The 24,988-nt window shown below is 44.9% G+C and overlaps 1 protein-coding gene across 1 annotated transcript; it reads left to right on the top strand.

Annotated features, from left to right (window-relative positions):
* The first annotated feature begins 798 nt into the window (after window positions 1–798).
* LOC123152294 (probable protein NAP1) lies at window positions 799–13,371 on the top strand. Its single transcript, XM_044571875.1, has 24 exons — window positions 799–1,029; window positions 1,129–1,555; window positions 1,631–1,705; window positions 4,263–4,343; window positions 4,426–4,506; window positions 4,612–4,694; window positions 5,231–5,315; window positions 5,696–5,821; window positions 5,939–6,046; window positions 6,229–6,273; window positions 6,354–6,496; window positions 6,816–6,948; window positions 7,225–7,329; window positions 7,410–7,488; window positions 7,596–7,789; window positions 8,583–8,728; window positions 9,068–9,149; window positions 9,265–9,375; window positions 9,712–9,837; window positions 9,920–10,035; window positions 10,122–10,218; window positions 10,615–11,612; window positions 11,830–12,039; window positions 12,599–13,371. Exons 2-24 carry the CDS (start codon window positions 1,187–1,189, stop codon window positions 13,077–13,079), a joined length of 4,074 nt encoding a protein of 1,357 aa, XP_044427810.1. The 5' UTR covers window positions 799–1,029; window positions 1,129–1,186; the 3' UTR covers window positions 13,080–13,371.
* The last annotated feature ends 11,617 nt before the right edge of the window (window positions 13,372–24,988 follow it).

Below are 24,988 nucleotides of genomic sequence, written 5' to 3'. Positions count from 1 at the left end.
TGAGCTTTGATCCTGCCTCCCCTTCCTCCTAGCCTCTTCCTCACCCCCTTCGCCAGCCCTGATCCGCTCGGCCGGTCCGCCGTCGCCATCGCTACTGCCTCCGCTATCGTTCCTTCCTTCCCTCCTTGCACCTGGATCGTTGGTTCCGCCATGCACGCGCGCACACACGACGGGAGAAGGTAGAACTCACCGACGGCCAGAGAAGACCGGCGGCCGGGGAGAATTTACGTGGACTCCGGCACGATCGCCAGAGGATAGGTGGAACCCTAGGGGAACTAGTACCGTTCACGCCCGGTCATACTCATAACCGCATCAAATCTCCAAGGTGAACACCCTCTGACCAATGAAACAATGTAGGCAAGGGAAGTCGGCAAAACGGATCCGTAACTTCGGGAAAATGATTGGCTCTGAGGACTGGGCTCGGGGGTCCCGGCCCCGAACCCGTTGGCTGTCGGCGGATTGCTCGAGCTGCTCACGCGGCGAGAGCGGGTCGCCGCGTGCCGATGGGGGGACGGATCGGGAATCGCCCCTTCGGGGGCTTTCCCCGAGCATGGAACAGTCGACTCAAAACTGGTGGACAAGGGGAATCCAACTGTTTAATTAAAACAAAGCATTGCTATGGTCCTTGCGGATGCTGATACAATGTGATTTCTGCCCAGTGCTTTGAATGTCAAAGTGAAGAAATTCAAAGGAAGAGGGTTTGGGTTTGGGTTTGTGGACCGGCGAGGTTGAAATTATCCTCTGCTACAGGCCAGATCCGGGCCTTTTGTCATGCCCCCTGCCGCTCACCAAACGCAGTCAAGAACTTCGGGCCCACGGTCCTTCGAGTCATGCGTAGGAGTAAAGACGAAGCATAAAAAAAAAGGGTAAAAGAAGGGTAAGGTCGCTGTACTGCTCGTACTGCTCCCCCATTCAGGAGAAGCAGAGGAGAGCCATCCGAGAGCGACGGAGCTGCTTCTTCGCAATGGCGGCGAGATCTCTGCTCCACTGAGCAAGCCACCGGCCTCCGTACAGGCGTGCGTCTGCCAGGTGAGCTCGCTCGCTTGCTCTTCCAACGGATTCGTTGGAGCCTGGATCTCCTAAAGGAAAATGCATAATTCATGACAAGGTTTTGGTAATCGGAGTCAGTTGGGCAGAAAGCTCGGTGGCAGGCGCGGCGGACCGGCAATTGCCCTCCCAACAGGAGATGGCGCACGTTTCGTTCAAATCCAAGGAGGTGGACAGCGTGCCCCGGTGGTCGGAATACCTGACCGCCGAGGAGTCTTCTCCCTCGGCGTCAGCAAGCTGGAGGACCATGGGCGTTGACGGGCCTCAGCCCTCATCGAGTGGCCAGAGGCACCTTCAGATGGAGCCAGTGGTTCAGCTCTCCAAGGTCGCGGAAGGGCTGCTGGCCAAGATGTACAGGCTCAACAGCATCCTGGACTACCCAGATCCAAACACGCACACATTCTCGGAGGCATTTTGGAAAGCTGGTGTTATGCCGAATTTCCCGAAAATTTGCATCACCTTGTCCAAGAAATTTCCTGAGCATCCCAACAAGCTGCAGCTTGAAAAGGCAAGTGTCTCGACCACCCGGATGTACTCTCTCAACCTGGAATTTGCTCAATCTTATGGCACTATGCTTTTTCAGGTAGACAAGTTTGCTCTTGATGCTTTGAATGAAAACGCAGAAGGTTACATGCAAAAGCTAGAGCAATGGATCATGGTATGCGCCAACTACCGAGATTAACAATTAATTGTATCAGCAGGGTAAACAAGTTTTGTTCTGTTCTGTTGACGTATCAATTTAGTGCTGCGGTCTGGTAGGATATATTTTGCTTTATATATATACTAGAAGAGTTGGGCGCGCTTTGCTGCGTCATTGATGTCATTGGGTTTTCATAATTTTTTTACTCCATCTATTTCAAAATATAAGGTGTATTAGTTTTTTTGAAATGTCAAGCCTCTTTAAGTTTAACCACATTTGTGTGGAAATATATCAATATCCATAATATCAAATCAGATTTTTAGATTCATCATGAAATGAATTTTCATATTTCATTTACTTAGTACTATTGTGGATGTTGAGTGGCGCTGAGTGTTGGCCGACTAAAAGGTGACATGTTCAACAGTTAGGTGTGGCGGAGATGCGTATGTTGAGATGGATGTGTGGCCACACGAGGAAGGATCGAGTCCGGAATGATGATATACGAGATAGAGTTGGGGTAGCACCAATTGAAGAGAAGCTTGTCCAACATCGTCTGAGATGGTTTGGGCATATTCAGCGCAGGCCTCCAGAAGCTCCGGTGCATAGTGGACGGCTAAAGCGTGCGGAGAATGTCAAGAGAGGGCGGGGTAGACCGAATTTGACATGGGAGGAGTCCGTTAAGAGAGACCTGAAGGATTGGAGTATCACCAAAGAGCTAGCTATGGACAGGGGTGCGTGGAAGCTTGCTATCCATGTGCCAGAGCCATGAGTTGGTTGCGAGATCTTACGGGTTTCACCTCTAGCCTACCCCAACTTGTTTGGGACTAAAGGCTTTGTTGTTGTTGTTGTAGTACTATTGTGGATGTTGATATTTTTGGCTCTGAACTTGGTCAAAGTTAAAAGAATTTGACTTTTCCATAAATGAATACTACCTCCGTCCTGTTTTATTGGTTCCCTTTGTATTTTGTGTAAAACTTTGACCGTACATTTAACTAACGAAATATGAATGCATGTGACCAAAAATTATATCCTTGGATTCATATTTGTACATAGGTTTCAATGATGCTATTTTTGGTGACATGCATTAACATTTTGTTAGTTAAATCTAAGTTCAAAATTTGGCACAAAATACGTAGGGAACCAATAAACCAGGACGGAAGTAGTACACCATATATTTTGAAACAGATGGAGTATTTGGTTTGGTTAGTGGGAAAGATGATGGAGTGTGTGTTTTTTTATTCATATGATGTGGTGTTTCGATGGGCCTTTCCGTAGTGTGATTTTGTTTGTCTGCTAATCAACTTATATTTATGTGGAGAATTTTTCTGCGTCGATGACTGCATGTACTATATTGGTGCTACAGTGTCAAATGTTGGCGCTTCTTTTTTCTAATTGGTGAGGGTGCGCGGGATTGGTATGGTTTTATAGACCGGTTGCTTTTGATTGATTTCAAAATTGTTGACCCAGTCAAGATCATGAACCAAATTCAATATTGAATTTCTCATTTGAATAAGAGAGGCCCAAAATTATAGAGCATTCTCAATTAAAAGAATTGAGTGAGAGATTGTTGACTCGGTCAAAATCAGTGACCCAATTTCAAATTGGTGACCTCAATTTAATGAGAGGCCTCCAATTCTAGGGAGCTTAGTGATATAGTAGATGACCTAAGGCTGCCCCGGCTTGTAAAACTGGAATTACATTGACATAGGGCTTTATAACTGTATTCTGCACTCCTGTAATCGGGCATCCTCGTTGGGACTTGTAAAAATGGAATTACATTGACATAGATCTATAGTTCCAACCTCCTTAAGTCCTTATTATTTTCCATTGTATTAGTCAGAGATGAGAACAATGCTCCACTAGAGTATTTTTTGGTACCATAATTATGTCGGTTGCCCCTAAATCTCCTTGACCTTCAATCAATAACCATACAAATCATGGAGAAATTTTGAGTTACATTGATGATTTCCAAAAGTCTTCCAAAATACTGGTCAAACTTTGGTTGGTTCCGTAACTGGAATTATCATGACCAGTACAAGATCTCAGGAGATAGTTGTGGTGAACAGGCTGCTTTAGCTTGTAGCCTCACCGCCAGCTAGCCGCGGTAGATGCAGTGGTGTCTAGAATAGCATGCACATAGGAGAGGGGTGCTGGCGTAGGAGAGAAGCACGAGGTAGTAGACAGATGATAACCCTATTGCTTGCCTTTTCATTGATTACGATCCTCTCCTTATAAAGAAGTTGCAACTTGCAACCACAAGTTTCCTAACACAATTCAGGCTGCAAACGTAAGAGCCAAACTACTAGCTAATTAATGCCTGCAAAAGCTTGCTGCTGTCCTGGACGGACACGTCTCTTGTAGTGCGATCCAACTACAAGTTAGTATCAGCTTGAAAATGGTGCTATATTCTGTTAACTATTCTATTTCAGAATAATATGTCCAGAGGAAATTGATCTTTAGTACAATAATATACTACATTATATTGCATTTTTTACATTGAAAAAAAGACAGTGCTCACATGCAGTATACTTCTATTCTTATTTTCACATTTGACTAATTTTTTTCACACCACTAGCTGCTTCTTGATTTGTTGGAATTTCGTGAACAAGTTCTGCGACTAATTTTGGATCTAAGTAGTACGGTCATAACATTGCTGGTAAGGAAACACAGTCTTGGTCAAAGTAACTTCTTATCATCTCTGCATCTGTAAATAATGGCATTTGCACTATTTTTCGCAGCCCCATCAGAACTCTTTAATTCTTCATGCTTTTATGGATCTAATTTGCTCATTTGTGAGAGTCAACCTTTTCTCGGACAAGGTAATTATAACCTTAATCCCATCCTTGATTGAAATATGTAATGGCTCTGGATATTCTGTACCTGTTTCGTCTGCAGTAACAACTGCCTGGTGTTCTAATTCATAGATACCAAGAAAGATGATCCTCCAGGTTTACAACATCTTGCACGTCATGCTAAAGGGTGGACGTGATTGTGAGTTTTATCATCGGTAAGGTGGTAAGGGTGCTAGGTTGTACTAGTAAATACAAGTGCTCACCACCTTTCAAAGCCTTTTTGTATATGCCGTATTTGTTTCCTAATTGGCTTAAATCATTTGTTTGGTTCACGTGCTAATATTGTTGTACTACATACAGGATATATATAAACTTTATAATTGCTCAAATATTGTACCTGTGCATGATAATTGATTACTTCTGAAGTTAAAAACAACATGTTGGCAATGCAGTAATTTAATTCAAAATTTGAAAGCCAGAATGTACTAACTTCTCAGTCCTGAGTTGCTGACATTTCTGTAGTTTATCTGCAACTGTACATGTATGAATCTTTCTACTAGCGGTGCTTGTTTTTCAATATATTAATCTTATGATGGTTAAGAATGCAACTTATGCACTTGCTAATTTTCTATTGAATTGGATCTCAGTGACATTTATTGTTGGGTCCGTTTCACCAAATCTGTCATGCTAACTGAGCAAAATTCCTTTTTAGTCACCTTTTCACTAATTTTGATTATTTTATTATACACAGATTGGTTCAGTTTGTAGATTCTTATGATCCACCTGTCAAGGGATTGCACGAGGATCTAAATTTTGTGAGCCCGCGTATTGGCGAGGTGATACCATCTGCTTGTACATTCCAATAATAATAACTAGGAAGTGAAGCTTCACGAGTTACTATAAAATGTTCACCATGCAAGTGTACTTCTTCTACCACTTTTTTCAATAAAGATTTCTTCTATCACTAAGGTTACAAGTCCATGATTGTGAAAGGCATTGCAGATACTGTTTTAGAGTGACAGTCAGGGTTGTTTTGATATATTATATGTCCTGTTTGGTTTCGTTCTTCCGTGATTTGTTCATGTTAGCCGTCATTCTTTCCGTCAATGTGTTCAGCATTTGATTTTATTTTTCTCTGCTATTGTACTTTTATTGCACATATGTGTTACTTTGTGTTGACTCTTACACGCTTTGACTAAATTATTTTGCTCCTCAGGTTCTAGAGGCTGTTGGCCCAATTATCTTTCTTTCAACTGATACAAAAAAGTTAAGAAATGAAGGATTCCTCAGTCCATTTCATCCGCGGTATCCTGACATCCTTACGAACTCTGCTCATCCCATGGTTAGTTGTTTCACTGACATTGACTAGAAATGAATACATGCACTTTCCTTGTGTCCAAATACAATAAAAGAATAGGTATTTAAACTAGAGTCATAACATCATTCTGTTTCTTGCCAGAGGGCCCAAGATCTAGCTAATGTGACGTCATATCGTGAATGGGTTCTTCTTGGATATCTTGTTTGCCCTGATGAACTACTTCGGGTGACCAGTATAGATGTTGCGATGGTACATTCTATGCTCTTCTTCTGTTATTTGTTGTGTTTCTGAAATGTGCTGGACACATGCAAACTGAAAGTTGATATGACGTTTCATGGTTTATACTCATCTTATTTGTCTAGAGAACTTTATCATGATACTACTTATGTTGTGTCTTAGCATCTTATAAATATTTTTTTTGTATTATTCAGGTTGTTCTTAAAGAGAACTTAGTACTCCCTCTGTTCAGAGATGAGGTGAATCAATGTTCATGTGATGGCTACTGTTAGTTTTTGTTGTTTGATATAATAATTTAAGCTTTCGTTTGTTTCTGCAGTACATCTTACTTCACGAGAACTATCAACATTATGTCCTTCCAAAAGTTTTAGAATCAAAGAGAATGGCTAAATCTGGACGTACTAAACAAAAGCAAGCTGATATGGAATACAATATTGCAAAGCAGGTTGAGAAGATGTTAACGTATGTCGTTCTTCACAATTTCATGATCTCATCTCGTCTACTTTTACCTCTGCTCTGAGATAGCTTGAAACAGAAAGGGATTTGGCGTAATTTGAGGCATTTACCATCTCTCACAAGATGACATCCTCTTTGCATATTCCTGTTTGTTTCCGTTTGTCACAAGTCCATAGATCCTCTTTGCATAAGAGGCAAAATATTTTTGGTGGACTGTTTTGACCTTCCTCAGGGGATTATTTTCTCTTCCCAAGTAAAGATTTCCTCCCTCCTAGCATTTCCTTTTTCCTCACACCTATCTCTGTGTCGTGTCGACTTCCTGCAGGGAAGTGCACGAGCAAGCATTGGTGACATGTGATGCTATACATCATGAAAGGAGAATTCTTCTTAAGCAGGAAGTTGGAAGGATGGTATTGTTTTTCACAGATCAACCTAGCCTCCTGGCGCCCAATATTCAGGTTTGGTACCTTCTCTCTCTGTCGTAACACATAAGCTTGCAAAGGAAATATACCATATTTCTGATATTAACATTGAACGATATCTTGACGTTGTTTTTGATATTAGTCTATTCGAGTGTTAACACTTCCATGTCCTAGTGATTGAGAGAAGCCAAGAATTGTTCCTTAGGATGAAAGCCTATATGAATTAACTGGATTTATGAAGGGGCTATATAAAAATGAGCTAAATTCAGGCCAGTTGTCAGTGATAATCTCATGACCCCGAAATTCTTGCAGATGGTATTTTCTGCTCTTGCTTTGGCACAATGTGAGGTGGTTTGGTACTTCCAACACGTAGGGATTGCATCATCAAAATCTACTCGAGGGAGAACTGTTGACATTGTTAGTGATTTTACTTATTTTGTATTGGAGGCCTCAACCTTTGTTTCCTTCCTTTCTAACTTTGTCATAAAATCTTTCAGGATGCAACTGACGCAACCATTGGTTTCATATTAGATGGAATGGGCAAACTTTGTTGCCTGGTCCGTAAATATATAGCAGGTTCTGCCAGACCTGTTTCTGTTTGAGTCCCCTCCCCTCCCTTTTCAGTGTAACTTACATATAAGACAGTGATCCTTATCACACTCTTTACTTTGTTATCTTTGCAGCAATAAAAGGCTATGCGTTATCGTACTTATCATCTTCTGCTGGAAGAATACGGTTCTTACTTGGTACCCCAGGCATGGTTGCTCTTGATCTAGATGCTACACTGAAGGGCCTGTTCCAGCAAGTTCTCCATTGTCTGGAGAACATTCCAAAACCTCAGGGGGAGAATGTGCCTGCTATTACTTGTGACTTAACTGTGAGTGTTTCCGTGAGGTCATTTTGTTAATTATGCAGGTTGGCCACATGGGCTAACAGGGTAACACTATTAAAGTTTAACTTGTATAATTGATGGGCACACATACACAAACATGCAGGCACATATTTGCAGGCACACAATTTTGTGTTCAGTTTTCTGTTACTAGTTTTTCCACACACCTGCAGTTCGAGTAAATAACCAACTTGATGCACAATCAGAAAGTTTCAGTGTCCTGACAATTTTTCCCAGTTTTTATGTCTCTGCTTATGCTTCAATATTTTCTAGTGGGCATGAATTTAATGGAGTTCACTTCAACATACATGCCGACGGTATAGTTTTCTCCTAGAGTCCTGTTGTTGTGGTCTGCGCATAGAAAGTTCACATGCTTGTCTTTGAGTACATTTTTCTCATTTGCAGATAACTATTTCCCCCTTTTTTATCTGTTAATGGTCTTATCATTTTAATCATGTTTTCCTGGGTTGGTTGAGTACATCCTGATCATTGTATGTAAATAAATGGTGAAAATACACACCATTATCCACTGCTTGCTGTAAACCCTAAAAAGCAATAGAGACACAACTAAAACAGAGAGCGGTGCATAGGGGAGCGGCTAGGTGATTGGTGCACTTTTTCATAACTATTATATGGATCATTCAATAGATTAACAAGTGGAATATCAGTACTTGCAACTTTGGCAAGGAAACCGGTGTAACTAACTGTATGCATACATATGCTAAATATTTCATAGAGTTTAATTATAGGATTTGTTAAACTTATTAATCCGACGGTGCAGGATTTGCGCAAGCACTGGCTATCCATTTTGATGATTGTCACATCTTCACGATCCTCGATAAATATAAGGCACTTGGAGAAGGCCACCATGTCTACTGGGAAGGAGGGCCTGGTCTCAGAAGGCAATGCTGCATACAGTTGGTCAAGGTGATCGAAAGTTGCCGTTTTGAATTGAATAATTCAATATCTTGACAAAGATGCTGCAATTTTTGTTAGCTAACTACTAATACTTACGGGAATGCCATAATTTTCCTGAATTATCTGAATCTCTTTCACTGCTACAAATAATTTAATAATCATGACAAGCTAGTGCTAATCCACATAATATGGTAATAGCTGTTTTTTCCTAATATCCATCCATCTTCGTGTTGCTCTGGTACTAATCTTTTGGTAGTAAATTCGCTAGTTCCTTCCACAAGAAATGCAGATGCTGAGATATAATTCTTCTGCAAAGCTGTATCTCACTAGAATGAACTTCTTTTACAGATGTGTGGACGAACTTGAGAGCCAACTTTCCAAACATGGAAGTCTTAAAAAACTGTACTTTTATCATCAGCATCTCACAACTGTAAGTGTATTTTGCTTACGTTTGCCATGCTATTATTATATTTGCAATTTTCTTTCCTTCCAAGTAGCTTTACTTTTTTGGCGATAACTAGTTGAATTTTGCTGGAATCTTGCAGGTCTTCAGAAACACAATGTTTGGTCCAGAAGGCCGTCCACAACACTGTTGTGCATGGCTCGGAGCAGCTTGCAGTTTTCCAGAATGTGCTTCTGCAATTATTCCTGAAGAGGTTTGTATTTTAACTCATTATGTTATTGTGCAGTATTATGATGCTTAATACAATGTGAAGATGCGCTTTTGCAAAATGGCCAGCTATGACGAATTGTGAAAGGATAAGGCCACCATCACAGTGGATCTTTGCTTCAACAGATGGGCCTTAATAGTGCCTTACTTGTTGATACAAAAGCGAGCAACTTACCTGTTCTGATACATAGACTTTAGATTGTCATGGACATCAATAATTCCATACACAGTTCTACTATGATTCTAATGTATGCTAAGATTCCTCCACTATATGTACCACACCTCTCTTGTCTGAAATATTGACTACTGAATATTATAACAGGTTAACAAAATTGGCAGAGATTCTATCTCATATGTTGAATCCCTTATTGAGTCTATCATGGGTGGATTGGAAGGTTTGATAAATATTCTTGATTCAGAAGGTGGATTTGGCTCACTGGAGATGCAGGTAGAGAATTTCTGAGCTCATATTGATAGTTTCAGCTTTATGTAGGCTGCTTACTTAACACCCTCACTTCCAAACTCTTCAGCTTTCGCCGGAACAAGCAGCTCTACGATTGAATAATGTAACAAGAGTCAAAGCTGTTCCAGGGTTGTCAGCACCAGGGAATGAGAGCTATCCTGATAATAGTTCTTCAGTTAAGATGTCAGTCAGTTTGCTACTTCCTATCATTATTTGAATACTATGGGGTTTCCGTAACTTCAACTTTAATTGTCGATGTATGAAAACAGGCTGGAAGCTGCTATGCAAAGGCTGACAAGTCTATGTTCTGTGCTAAATGACATGGAGCCTATTTGTGTTCTCAACCATGTTTTTGTTCTCCGGGAGGTTTGTACAATTTATGCTTCTCTATTTTTGTTTATTTTGCTAACAGACAGTACACGCATCATTTATCACTTCTTCTTACACCAAAGATGTGCTTGAGTTGTCTCTTTTTATGGTTGAAACGAAGGAGATTTTGATGTGACAGTCTATCTTTACTTTACAGTAGCCTTTCTGTTGTTGTGAAGATACCTGTGATATTATTATTCTCCTGTAAAATAATAATCTTAAGATGAAAAAGAAACTGATCTCATAACACAAATACTATCTTGTTCTGTAAGGTCGTCTTAATGTTTGTCTTTGTTTCCAGAATAAAAAAAATATTGCTTCTGTTATTTATTTCTGACAGCAGATATGGAAGTGTCCTTGTTTGACTAACTTTTTTTACTTCACATTTCACAGTACATGAGAGACTGCATCATAGGAAATTTCAGGAGAAGGTTTCATAGCATGATTCGAACTGATAACTGCCTTCAGCGACCATCAATCATAGAATCTCTCCTAAGAAGACACCTAAGCATCATCCATCTGGCAGAGCAGCATATCAGTATGGACCTTACTGAAGGTATACGGGAAGTGCTCCTAGCAGAAAGTTTTACTGGGCTGTTCTCAAACCTGCAAGTATCTGAGAGACCAGTAGAGACAAATGGAGGAGGATCTGCCATAGAGATAATATGTAGTTGGTACATCGAGAACATAGTAAGAGATGCATCTCGCACCGGAGTTGTTTTTGATGCAACTCATAGTTGCTTCAGGAGCTCACAGCCCATTGGTGGTGGATATTTAGCAGAATCATTTACAGATAAAAGAGAACTCAAAGCACTTGTTCGTCTTTTTGGTGGTTATGGAATAGATAAAATGGATAAGATGCTAAGGGAACATACTTCTGCTCTGTTAAATTGTATCGATTCAGCACTGAGGTCCAATCGTGATGCATTAGAAGGCCTGGCCGGAAGTGTAAATTCTGGTGATAGGATTGAAAGAGATGCAAATCTAAGGCAGATAATTGATATTGAAGCGTTGGCCGACTTCTGTATCCAGGCAGGGCAGGCAATAACTTTCCGTCAGCTGTTGGTAGAAGCTGTCGGAGCAGTCCTCGAAGAGAAAGTACCTCTTATATATTCTCTACTCAAGGGATTGACTATGCAGTTGCCAGATGAGGCGCCTGATAAAAACGAGATCATTAGATTGAGAAGGGTTGCAAGCAGTGTTGGTGTTGGTGACAAACATGACGCCGAGTGGGTGCATTCAATTCTGGCAGAATCTACTTCTGCTAGTGATAATTCTTGGATCCTACTTCCATATCTTTGTTCTGCATTTATGGTGTCCAATATGTGGAGCAGTGCTGTTTATGATGTCAATACAGGTGGTTTCAGTAACAATTTGCACTGCCTAGCAAGGTAAATAAAATTGATTCCTATTGGTTTCATATGATTCCAGCAGGGCTATTTTTTTTGCTGGAAACTAGAATATGTATATCCCTTCCATCGATAATATGATTAACATGTACAAGCCTAATTTCCTAAGGATTCTCGTAGGTTCATATTGGTTACATTTTACAATGTTCTTGCATAGTAGAGGCTATTAAGGTATGACTGCCCTCTTGTGTTTGCACAGGTGTGTTAGTGCTGTGGTTGGAGGAAGTGAATACACTAGGATGGCGAAGGAACAGCGAATAAATTCTCTTTCAAATGGGCATACAGATGAGCTTCAAGAGACTGAATTGCTGAGCCGTGCCTCAGCTGAATCAAATATTAAATCTGCTATGCAACTGTATGTGAAATTATCTGCTGGGATTGTCCTGGATTCATGGAATGACAGTAGCAGGTAATGTGCTTTATCTATCCTATTTGTCTCAAAGTCAATCCTAGGTAAAATGGATTTACATTAGACATCTAGTGCTCTTGTTTTGTGTCAATTGGTGCGCACGTCATTTGGTTGGCTAGGATTGTCATACAAGTACTGGTGCTGGAATCCGGTCGAATTCTAGTCATGTTTGACGGTTTACTAGATGTAGCACCTATACTAGGTGTAAAGCCAGACACTTGCATATCGTTTGGTGCTGCTGGTATACTGCCCAACATGATGGTGATACACTTTTTTTAATGCATGTTCTAATCCTAAGTAGAATCATTTATGCAAAAACTAACCAGATCACTGCTATCTGATACGTTAAATACCATCTAGGTAGGTGAGGTTTTTTGCTTCCAGTTGCTTTGGAGGGCAGGAGGTTCTTAATTTCCTGGTTTCAAATGCTATCTATTGACTATGACAAACAAGATTTTCGGTGTGCTAATGGTTTGGTAGTTTGTGTTGGTTACAATGTACTTAGTGCTTACAGCCGATCCTTGCCGACTTTTGATGGTTTTATATGATCTTAATGCAGACCACACATCGTTCCAAAGCTAATATTCCTTGATCAACTCTGTGAGTTGTCCCCCTACCTCCCAAGGAGCACCTTAGAAGCTCACATACCTTACACCATCCTGCGTTCGATCTATCACCAGCTGTACGGAGCTTCACAAATGGGTTCAGAACCAACGGAGCTATCCCCAAGGCAGTCGCCTCTGATTTCTCTGGCGCACGCTTCCCCATCAATGAGGCCGAACCGATCGGACACAACACCCAGGTCGCACACTTACGAGTCGGGCTACCACAGCTCATCTGGCTCCCAGCACGACGACGGCTATGAAGTGGACCGAAGAACCGGAGAGAGGCAGCTACGAAGTATGAGGCGTTCTGGGCCACTCGACTACGGTGCGAGCAGGAAAGCGAAGTTCGTCGAGGGTTCAAGCTCTGGAAGCCATGGTGCGGGCTCACTACAAAGGTTTGCTGTGTCAAGATCTGGCCCTCTGTCCTACAAATAGCCCTTCATTTTTTCACTGCAGGACCATTCTGTGTGCTTGCCTTCACAAAAGTGCAAGCGCTGTATCTAGTACTGAGCCGATGGAATCTTGCTAGAGCAGATGCCCATTCTTTTGTAGTTGTTTTTAATTGCTTGACATCAGAGGGAGATGTATGTACATGTACCTAGTGCTGTTGTAACCCATGTAATCGTGTGTGTAATATTTGTTGGTACTCAGGCTTGACTGTCAGCAGAAAACTGATGTGAGCCGACTTGCGTGTGAAAAAATGTCCTAGTATATGTTTACTGTAAAATTGCTGTTTTGCTAATTTTCTGTCAATTGTTTTAAATTATGTAATAATATGGGCATTTTGCGGTCTTCTAAAAACTACTCCCTCAGTCCGAAAAAGGTTGTCCCTAGCCATATATCTCCTTGAACGGTGGATTAACTAATGAACCATATATCTCCTTGAACATGGATTAACTAATGAACCGAACTGCTAATACAAATAAACCTGCAGTATAAGCTATGGCAATAATTTTTTACTAGAACTCCATGCGAAAGCAAAATTTACATCAAAGACCTGTTTGGTTATTTTCTAACTAGAGCTAGGTGATCAAAGACCTGTTTGGTTGCCTGTATATGTGGCCTGGCTTAGCTTGGCCACATTGTTTGGTAGTCTGCATTGAATCCATGGTCATTTTTGTGCCTGCTAATGAGGGGTTGGAGCCCCTCATCAAAATAGCACAAGTCTTGGGCATCACATGCCCCTAATCAACATCAGTTTCACGACAGTTAATCCAATACTATAAAAAAATCAACATATACTACTTACACCAATACTATCACTTCATAAGGCATTGAGAACTTATGCTTAATGCAGCGGTACCGGTTGACAGTGGAGTTGCCCCTTTCGAAGACCTTCACCTTGAAGCCGAAAGTGCAGAGCTTGAAGATGACTATGTCGCCGGCTCCGACTAGGTGATTCTAGCAGAAGCCACTCTAGCCTCGCCCAACACCGACCTCGGTGCTGAACTCTTGGACCTGCGCTCAAGTTTGACACCCTAGGCTCGCAGCAAGTGACATGAGGATGTGGAACCACCCTCTCAGCACATACTAGAAAGCCCTCGGACAACGAGAAAGGCTAGGGAGGACAGACCGGTACACAGGCACAACATCATGCAAAGAAAAATGAAAAGTAGGGTCTTCAATCAGAATGATAATTATTCTCTATTTCCATGACCTGCACTATACGCAACGAAATAAACTCCCAGGCTTCCTACCAGCTACTTATTTCTCACTCACAAGAGGTTCGACCTTGCTTAGGAAAAAGAAAGCCGAACCACTCGCAGATGGATCTTTTTTTCCTCCTCGTTTTTATTTGCATGCAGAACTGGGGCTGGCTTGGGCCTACGGGCGAAGGCAACGCCGCTGCCTAACAAGGGTCAATATCATAGCACAAGCAAAATGAAGCCTATTTTATGACGCACATTGCTATGATCCTACATTGAAGCCCATAGGTATGATCCTAGATTGCTACTCCCTCTGTAAAGTAATATAAGAGTTTTTTATATCGATCTAAAAAGGTCTTATATTACCCCGCAAAAAAGTCTTATATTACTTTACAAAGGGAGTATTATCCTACATTGAAGCACATATGTATGACTCTACATTGCTATGACCCTACATTGATGCATATCAAGAACATTGCTATGATCAGTCCTATCTATGAAGCATATCAAGCACATTGCTATGATTAGTGACTATGTATGAAACATATCAAGCATACCTACATTGCTATGATGAGTGTCTAATCTAGGAATGCACAATCAGTGCACAATGCACATTCATAGCAATGCAAAGTCAACCTAAAATTTAATCGAATCAGCGCACAAATTACACATGCACATTGCTAGCAGTTCAAATCAGGCCTAAAATCTAATCTAACCGCCAAAAAATAACCATTAAAATCAAATCCTTACCGTGCAACCGAAGAAGCATGTTCACTTACAACGTTCGCCTTTGATGGAGCGAGTCCCACCAGAGGTGGAGCGAGAGCGGATACCAGACTAAACCCCGGCGGAAATAACAACATCCACGCCCATGCCGTGGCAGCCCAATATTCAACTGTTGCAGATGTGCTCACACCAACCAAAGGTGCATTGGATTGGCCGTAGTATATGAAGAAAACCCTGGCAGTGACGTCAAAATCCACGGCCCGACTGTGGCTGATGCCCTGTGACGCCCTCGATTCAATCGTACACTAATCATACACGCAAATGTGTACGATCAAGATCAAGGACTCACGGGAAGATATCACAACACAACTCTAGACACAAGTTAAAATAATACAAGCTTTATATTACAAGCCAGGGGCCTCGAGGGCTCGAATACATAAGCTCGAATACACAAGAGTCAGCGGAAGCAACAATATCTGAGTACAGACATGAGTTAAACAAGTTTGCCTTAAGAAGGCTAGCACAAAAGCAACATCGATCGAAAAGGCAAGGCCTCCTGCCTGGGAGCCTCCTAACTACTCCTGGTCGTCGGCGTCTGTCACGTAGTAGTAGGCACCCTCGGGGTAGCAGGCGTCGTCAAAGGTGGCATCTGGCTCCTGGACTTCACCATCTGGTTGCAACAACCAGAAAGAAGAAGAAGGGGGAAAAGGGGAAGCAAAGCAACCGTGAGTACTCATCCAAAGTACTCGCAAGCAAGGGTCTACACTACATATGCAACATTATCAAAGGAAGGTTGTATATGTGGACTGGGCTGCAGAAAAGCCAGAATAGAGAGAAGGTCTAGTCCTATCGAAGACTAGCATCTTCTGGGAACCACCATCTTGCAGCAAACAGGAGGGTGTAGAGTAGCATAAAGTAAAGTGGTAGTAGTGTTATCAACCTCGGCCAGAGATCCTTTCTCGACTCCCTGCGAGAAAGCAATCCCAGAGCCATACTATCCAGTTATCATCACAATCAAATCCTCATCACCATCCAGTTCTCATCACAAGTATCCAGTTCTAGTTGTATCGATCGGGATACAACTCCAAGTGTCCGTTACCGTAGGACAGGCTATCGATAGATGTTTTCTTCCCTGCAGGGGTGCACCAACTTACCCACCACGCTCGCTTAACTCCGGCCGGACACACTTTCCAGGGTCATGCCCGGCCTCGGCCAAACAATACGCCGCAACCCGACCTAGACTTAACAGAAAGGTCAGCACGCCGGACTAAACCTATGCCCCCAGGGGTCATGGGCCATCTCACCGGAAACTCCTGCACGTTGCGTACGCGGCCGGTGAGCAGACCTAGCTACCTCCCTAAAAAGGCAGGAGCTTACCAGTCCAACCCGGCGCGCGCCGCTCCGTCGCTGACGTCTATTAAGCTTTGGCTGATGTATACGACACAGAACGCCCATACTATGCCCACGTGATGGTTAGTGCTATCAGGCCAGAGGCCCCTCGGATCAAATATCCAAATCGTAGTGGATTAGGAACGCGCGGTAACAAGCAGAGCCTCACGAAAGAGGTGACCCCGTTGCCCCGTCTCGAGGACTTGCGGCAAGGGCTAAGAATGCCCGGCCACGCCTCGTAATTATCTCACGGGCACCTTCCAGGTCAACCCGTCTCCACATCACTTTCCAAGTAATAGTTGTAAAGTCCAAGTATCCGTGTGTCCAAACATCAAGAGGAAAACCCAAGGAATCACCCCCGGTGGGTTCCACTCAATGTAATCATCAAGGTGAACGTAGAGGAATCACCCTCGAGGTTCACACTTGAGGGGTTGCACGACAGAGCCGTATCGGAAGTGGTTAAGGAGGAAATCACCCTCGATGACCACGACCGAATAGCTACACTACAGGTTAACAACAGAAGTGCTGTAGAGGTCTCACCCTCGGCACTCGATAGTAACCCAGCAGTGTCGAGCAACTAAGGGGAAAGTGATGTGCGGTGCCGGGGCCTGGTCTTCAATCCGTTGATCGGTTCAATGATGAAGCAGGGGCAACAAGGACAACGTGGGGGTCACTGATGGATCACTAACCAGCCTATACTAAGCAGTTTAGGATAAGCAGGTAAGGTGCAATAACAGATACAAAAGCAGGCTATGCATCAGAATAGGAGCATACAATAACAGTAGCAAAATCTAATGCAAGCATGAGAGAAAGGAATGGGCGATATCGGGATGATCAAAGGGGGGGCTTGCCTGGTTGCTCTGGCAAGGAGGGGTCGTTGTCGACGACGTAGTCGATCACCGGGGCATCAGCGGCCTCGGGGTCTACCGGAGAGAAGAGGGGGAAGAAACAGTAAATATAAAGCAAACAGAGGTAACACTAAGCAAGACATGACGATACGTAGCGCTAAGCGTGCTCTAACGCGGTCCTAGACGTTATAGGTGAAGGGGGAAAACAACCGGGAAGGTGTTCTCGGTTCCGGACCTGTGTCAGACAGATGACCGGAGGGGGAAAGTTCCAAGTTCAGCATGCTAGGGGCATGTGACAGATGAACGGACCGCGTATTCGGATTCGTTGGATTTTTCTGAGCAACTTTCATATAGAAAACATTTTCATCGGAGTTACGGTTTAAAAATTACGGATTTTCAAAGTTTAAACCAATTTCTGAATTATTTTAAAAGCAGAAAAGGTTTATTGCGTCAGTAGTGACGTCAGCATTGCGTCAGCTCTGCTGACCAGTCAAACTGACAGGTGGGACCCACCTGTCAGCCTCTCTGTCTAACAGAGGCTTAACTAAGCTAACAGGGTTAGTTAGGGGGCGTGGGCCCCAGCAGTCAGTGACTGGTTAGTACTAACTAACTAACTAATTTAACTAACGTTTTTAATTAATCATTTTTATTTAAAAAAAACGTTTTTTTTAACAAAATACGCGATGGGGCCCGCGTGTCAGAGACACTGTGTGCCCAGTAAGCACAGTTGACCACGGTCAACGTGGTCAACTGGGGCCAGGGGGCCCACGAGCAGTGACCCAGAGGCGGGGCCCAGGTGTGCCACGTCGGCGCCGGCGTTGGGGAGCTCCGGTGAGCGTTTCCGCGGCGGAGGGGCGCCGGACCTCGCCGGAAAACGCGTACAGGGCTCGGGGAGGAGCGGGGCTAGGCTCATACGAACGAGCTCTCCGCGCCGCGTCCAGTGGTGGCCGTAGCATCACCGGACTTGGCCGGAATCGGCGCCAGCGGTGAGCGTGGGCGGCGGTTGGCTTCGGGCATCATCGGGGACGGGGCTACGGGCGCTCAAAAGCAGCGTGGGGCAGCGCGTTCAAAAGCAGGGGGTCGGGCGCACCCATTCGAGGTCTCAGCGAGGCTGGGATGGACGGTGTCGACGGTGGCGTCGACCGCGGCGGACGCCGGAGCTCGGGCGAGCTCGAGCTCGTCGAAGTAGGGCACGACAGGGGCAACTGGCATGTGTGTCAGGCTGCTCGGAGCGTGCTGGGCACGGTGCAGTGCTCGGTTGAGCTCGACGGTGAGCGTGGCCACGACGACTGCGGGTCTAGGCGGCGGTGAGCTACTGCAGCTGCGGCGAGTGAGCTAGGGAGGGCGAAGCGGTGCGAGGAGAAGAAAGGAGGGAGGGAGGAGCTCACCGGGCGGCTACGAAAAGCCTGCGACAGCTTAGGAGCGCAGAGGTGGCCGGAGATGACGGCGGTCACCGGCGACAGAGGAGAAAGGGGGCTGCTCGATCCGCTCCCCGTAGTGGCTCCCGGCTCGCGCTCACGGACGGGGACTGGGTAGACGACGGCGGCGGAGACGATGGGCTCGATGGCGAGGCGAATGGGGCTCGGTGGCCGCGAGGACAGTCGAGGCGCGGCGGCGAGCACGCTCGGGTCCGAGAGAGGGGAAAGCTCGAGGGGGAATCCGGAGGGGAGTGGGAGAGGCGGAGGGGGCGAGCAGGGGAGTGGGTGAAGGTAGGTGGGGAGGAGGTCGAGGCGTCGAGGGGAGGGGCCCTTACCCACCCGCGGCGTTGCCGGCGAGGTGGTCGGGCGGCGTCGCGCCCCTGTAGCGGCGCGCACCAGGGGAACAGGAAGGGGGGGGGCGGGCTTCGGGGAGCTGGGCCGGCCAGGCTGGTGAGGTGGGTCGGCCTGCTGGGATGGGCCGAAGCCCAAGGGGAGGCCAGGGGCTCTCCCTCCCCCTCTTCTTTTCCCCTTTTTTTTTAAACAGCTTTAGCCTTTTCTTTTCTTTTTCTTTTAGCCAATAAAGACTTTGCAAAAATTATGCCATTGGCCAAAATAATCTCAAAGAATTATTAGGCACTGCCCAAATAGATTGTGAGGCTTTAGAAATAGTTTGCCATTTCCATAAATTAAAAAGGCATTTAATTTATTTCTTAGGCCACTGTTTGAAGTAGCTTAGGCCACTCAAACCCTTTTGCAAAATTGTTGGTTCACCACCAAAATTAGTTGTGGATTATTCTGCACATGATGAACATTTTTGTTTTCATGTCTGAGCATTTTGAATTTCAGACAAAATTAGAATTTGAATTCAACTGGAATGTGAAAGAACATGAGACAATAATGATCAGGCACATGTTTAGCAAAAAGATTAACTTAACCCCAGGGGTTACTGTAGCATCATTACACCGGGGTGTTACAACTCTCCTCCTCTAAAAGAAATTCTCGTCCCGAGAATTAAGAGGTAGAAGGGAAAAGATCGGGGTATTCAGCCCGGAGGTTATCTTCGCGTTCCCAAGTGGCTTCCTCTTTAGTATGATTCGACCATTGCACCTTGAGGAACTTAGTAACCTTCTGGCGGGTTCGACGTTCAGCTTCTTCAAGAATGCAGATCGGATGCTCCTTGTATGTGAGATCATCTTGAATTTCAATCAATTCCGGATCCACTTCACGTTCCGGATCCTTGAAGCATCGACGAAGTTGCGACACATGGAAGACGTCATGAACGTGAGAGAACTGAGGTGGCAACTCCAGTTGATAAGCCACCAGTCCACGACGGGCGAGAATACGGAAGGGACCAATGTAGCGAGGAGCTAACTTTCCCTTGACTCCGAACCGATGAGTGCCTCTCAAAGGAGTGACACGCAGATAAGCTTGTTCACCAGGTTGATAAGTTGAACCCCAGTGTTTCCGGTCATAGTTGCTCTTCTGGCGGGATTGGGCCGCCTTGAGATTATCCCGGACAATGCGAACCTGCTCTTCAGCTTGTTGAATAATGTCCGGACCAATGAGTGCTCGTTCCCCAGTTTCTGACCAATTCAGAGGGGTTCGGCACTTACGTCCATAAAGCACTTCAAAGGGTGCCATCTTCAAGCTGGCTTGATAGCTGTTGTTATAAGAGAACTCCGCATAAGGGAGAGATTCTTCCCACTTCTTGCCGAAAGAAATAACACAAGCTCGAAGCATGTCTTCAAGAATTTGATTGACTCGCTCGACTTGGCCTTGGGATTGGGGATGATAAGCAGTGCTCCAGGTAATATGAGTTCCCATTGCCTCTTGGAAACTATCCCAGAACTTAGAAGTGAAAATACTGCCGCGGTCTGAACTGATCTCCTTCGGAATGCCGTGGAGTGACACAATTCGGGAGATATACAAGGTTGCCAATTGACTAGCAGTGATAGTCTCCTTGACTGGCAGAAAGTGAGCAACCTTCGAGAATTGGTCGATGACGACAAAGATAGCATCGTTACCTTTCTGAGACTTGGGAAGGCCAGTGACGAAGTCCATTTGGATCTTATCCCACTTCCATTCAGGAATCGGAAGCGGTTGTAGAAGTCCAGCCGGTTTTTGATGTTCTGCTTTGACGCGACGGCAAACGTCACATTCTTCGATATATCGGGCAATGTCTTGCTTCATCTTAGACCACCAGTACTTCTGACGGATGTCTAGATACATTTTGGTACTTCCCGGATGAATAGAGAGAGGGGTGTCATGCGCTTCTTTCATCACCTTCTCTGTCATAAGCTCGAACCGGGGTACGACAATGCGATCTCTGAAGTATAAGGTTCCATCTTCACCAAGTGAGAAATCTCTGGATTTCTCTAAGGCCAGATCCTTTTTCATCAGATCAACATGAGCATCTTTGGCTTGAGCAGACTTGATTGCTTTCAGAAAAGTTGGTTCCAAAACAAGGTTATTCAGAGAACCCTGTGGAACTAGTTGAAGGTTCAGCTTGCATAGCTCTTCATAAAGGCGGGGTTGAGCTTTGTAGACCTGGTGATTATTGCAATAAGACTTTCGGCTTAGGGCATCGGCCATTACATTAGCCTTGCCAGGTGTATAAGATATACCGCAGTTGTAGTCAGCAATAGCTTCCATCCATCGCTGCTGACGGAGGTTCAGATCTGGCTGAGTAAACAGGTACTTCAGACTCTGATGATCAGTGAAGATCTCACAACGATTACCGAGAAGGTATTGTCGCCATAGCTTCAATGCAAAGATAACCGCTGCAAGCTCAAGGTCATGAACCGGGTAGTTTTCTTCGTGAGGACGCACTTGACGGGAGGCATAGGCAATCACCCTGCGCTCTTGCATTAGAACACAGCCTAATCCTTGACGTGAAGCGTCACAATAGATGACAAAGTCCTTGCGAGAATCAGGGGGAGCAAGCACTGGGGCAGAAGTCAGTTTATCCTTGAGTGCCTGGAAACTTTCCTGACATTTGTCTGTCCAATCGAACTTAACGCCTTTGTGAAGCAGATTAGTCAGTGGCTTGGCGATCTTGGAGAAGTTCTCGACAAAGCGGCGACAATAGCTGGCCAGTCCGAGAAAGCTTCTGACTTGCTTGACAGTCTTTGGAGGGGTCCAGTCAAGAATAGCCTGAACGCGCTCTGGGTTGACGGCAATGCCATCCTTGGAGATAACATGACCAAGGTAGGTGACTTCGGGTAACCAGAATTCACATTTGGAATACTTGGCATAAAGTTGATGCTCTCGAAGCTTCTCCAGAACAAGACGAAGATGTTCAGCATGTTCTTCTTTATTCTTCGAATATACCAGTATATCATCCAGATAGACTACGACGAACTTGTCGAGGTAATCCATGAATATATAGTTCATCAGACGAGAGAATGTAGCTGGAGCATTGGTTAAACCGAATGACATGACGGTGTACTCGTAAGAACCATAACGAGTCACAAATGCGGTCTTTGGAATATCCTCTTCACGAACACGGATCTGGTGGTAACCCAACCTCAAGTCGAGTTTAGAGAATATCGATGAACCAGCCAGTTGATCATACAGATCATTGATCCGAGGAAGGGGATATTTGTTTTGAATTGTAGCTTGGTTGATAGGACGATAGTCTTGGACCAAACGGTTCGTACCGTCCTTCTTCTTGACGAAGAGAGAAGGTGCTCCCCAAGCAGAGGAACTTGGACGAATGAAACCCTTGTGAAGAGATTTGTCGATTTCCTCCTTAAGCTCAAGGAGTTCATGAGGTGGCATCTTGTAGGGTCGTTTTGCAATAGGAACGGTGCCTGGTTTCAAGTCGATGACGAACTCGACAGCCCGGGCAGGGGGTATTCCTGGAAGTTCTTCTGGAAATACGTCTTGGAAGTTGCGAACGACTGGAATCTTTTCAATTCCCTCAAGAGGTGCCGCGTTCAACGCATTCAAAGCATAAAGTCGTGCTTCAGCGTTTTGAACAAGCTGAGCATGGTAGGTTACAATCTCATCTGAAGGATGTAGGAGGTGAACGACCTTGGTAGCGCAAACGATAGAGGCAGTATGCGCTTTCAACCATTCCATTCCCAGAATGAGGTCAATATTGGAAGACTCCAGAATAATGGGAGAAACAAGGAATTCCAACCCTTCAATTTCAACAGGAACGTCGCGACCAATCATGGTAGTTTGACATCGGCCCGCAGGGGTGCGTACCACTATCGGAGTGTTCATGGGCTCGCATCGAATGTCATGTGCGTAAGCAAAATTTTCTGACATGAATGAATGTGATGCTCCTGAATCAAACAAAACAGAAGCTGGTACTGAATTAACAAGGAGAGTACCCATCACAGTGGCAGGCTGGTCTTGAGCTTCATTCAGATCAATATGATTAGCCTGACCACGACCATAAGGTCTGGCATTGTTGTTATGGGGCTGATTGTTACGGTCAGTTGAAGATAGAGCCAGCTGGCTCTTTTTCTGAGTGCACTCTTTAGCAAGGTGGCCGGGGCGGCCACATCTGAAGCACAGACCATCATTGGGATCGGGAGCAGGAGCTTGGGATGGTACATCTCGAAGAGGCTGCCTCTCTGGTGGAGGAGGCAGACGAGGTGCAGCATAGGACTGTCTTGGTGTAGGTGCGGTTGGACGATACATGCTGTGGGGAATCCATATCCGACGCTTCTGCGCTGACGGGCCCGAAGATGGGCCAGCGTCACGGCTACGCCTGAGGGATCCCTGGTGTTCCTGAAGACCAGTCTCAACCTGAATAGCCTTGTTCACCAAGGTGGCGAAGTCGGCAAAGTCATGAACGAGCAATGCTAGCTTGATATCAGGGTGAAGTCCATCACGAAACTTCTCTTGTCTACGAGCATCAGTAGCAATGTCTTCTTCAGCGTAACGGGACAATTCCAAGAATTCCCGCTGATAAGCATCTACAGTCTTGTTGCCTTGGGTGAGGTTGCGGAACTCTCGCTTCTTCCTGTCCATGGTTCCCTGAGGAATGAAACGGGCACGGAAGGCAGCTTGGAAATCCGGCCAAGTAATGACCGTTCTAGCAGGTAGGGTACGCCGGTGGCTGTCCCACCATTGAGCAGCAGGACCCTTCAGAAAGAAAGATGCGAAGGTGACATAGCTGGCAGGGGCAACACTAGCAGACTCCATTTCATATGTGATGTCGCGGAGCCAGTCATCAGCATCAAGGGGTTGAGTTGAGCTGCGGTAGATAGATGGGTTGAGGCGCATGAAGTCCTGCAGAGTTACTCGGGTTGGATGTTGATTCATGTTCGGACGAGGAAACTGAGCCATCATTCCTTCCATGAACTGGCGAGTTAACTCAAACTGTTGCCTCATTCCAGTAAAGAATTCAGGCGGTGGTGGGTCGTTGGCACCACAGCCACGACCAGCGGGTCTAACCATCCTGCTAACATGTAACAGGGGTAGTTCAGCATTGAGCATTTGCAAAGATAAGGATCATTCATGATGAAAACATACATAATGAAGGAGGTACGATGGATTCCACTCCGTAGTCAACACGACAGGGTGTGCGCTACTCAAAAAGCTATTCTAAGGGATAACTATGGCTTCATCCAACTTCGGGGTGAATGTGGTCACGGGATCCTAATGTTAGTAAATTCATTTAACCCGAGTAGAAGAGAGTTCAGAGTCCCAGAGTATAGACGAGGAGTAAAAGATCCTAATACCACCCAATAGCGATGTGGGCCCGTAAGCCACACAGCCAATGTTAGTAAAAGTTTTTCAGTGACTAGACTCAACTTCGGCCAAGGAGTTGGAAAGGGGGCTACCTACAGGCAGTCGGCTCTGATACCAACTTGTGACGCCCTCGATTCAATCGTACACTAATCATACACGCAAATGTGTACGATCAAGATCAAGGACTCACGGGAAGATATCACAACACAACTCTAGACACAAGTTAAAATAATACAAGCTTTATATTACAAGCCAGGGGCCTCGAGGGCTCGAATACATAAGCTCGAATACACAAGAGTCAGCGGAAGCAACAATATCTGAGTACAGACATGAGTTAAACAAGTTTGCCTTAAGAAGGCTAGCACAAAAGCAACATCGATCGAAAAGGCAAGGCCTCCTGCCTGGGAGCCTCCTAACTACTCCTGGTCGTCGGCGTCTGTCACGTGGTAGTAGGCACCCTCGGGGTAGCAGCCGTCGTCAAAGGTGGCATCTGGCTCCTGGACTTCACCATCTGGTTGCAACAACCAGAAAGAAGAAGAAGGGGGAAAAGGGGAAGCAAAGCAACCGTGAGTACTCATCCAAAGTACTCGCAAGCAAGGGTCTACACT

Source organism: Triticum aestivum, chromosome 7A, assembly GCF_018294505.1.
Source record: "Triticum aestivum cultivar Chinese Spring chromosome 7A, IWGSC CS RefSeq v2.1, whole genome shotgun sequence".
NCBI classification, from domain to species: domain Eukaryota; kingdom Viridiplantae; phylum Streptophyta; class Magnoliopsida; order Poales; family Poaceae; genus Triticum; species Triticum aestivum.
This window is presented reverse-complemented; position numbering and strand designations above follow the sequence as displayed.

Bases quoted from the DNA above. Each gene is read 5' to 3' on its own strand.
- LOC123152294 (XM_044571875.1), top strand. From the start codon at position 1,187: ATGGCGCACGTTTCGTTCAAATCCAAGGAGGTGGACAGCGTGCCCCGG. The intron at 8,729-9,067 runs GTGATCGAAAGT...CTTCTTTTACAG, and splicing joins GCTGCATACAGTTGGTCAAG to ATGTGTGGACGAACTTGAGA. The intron at 12,040-12,598 runs GTAATGTGCTTT...ATCTTAATGCAG, and splicing joins TCATGGAATGACAGTAGCAG to ACCACACATCGTTCCAAAGC.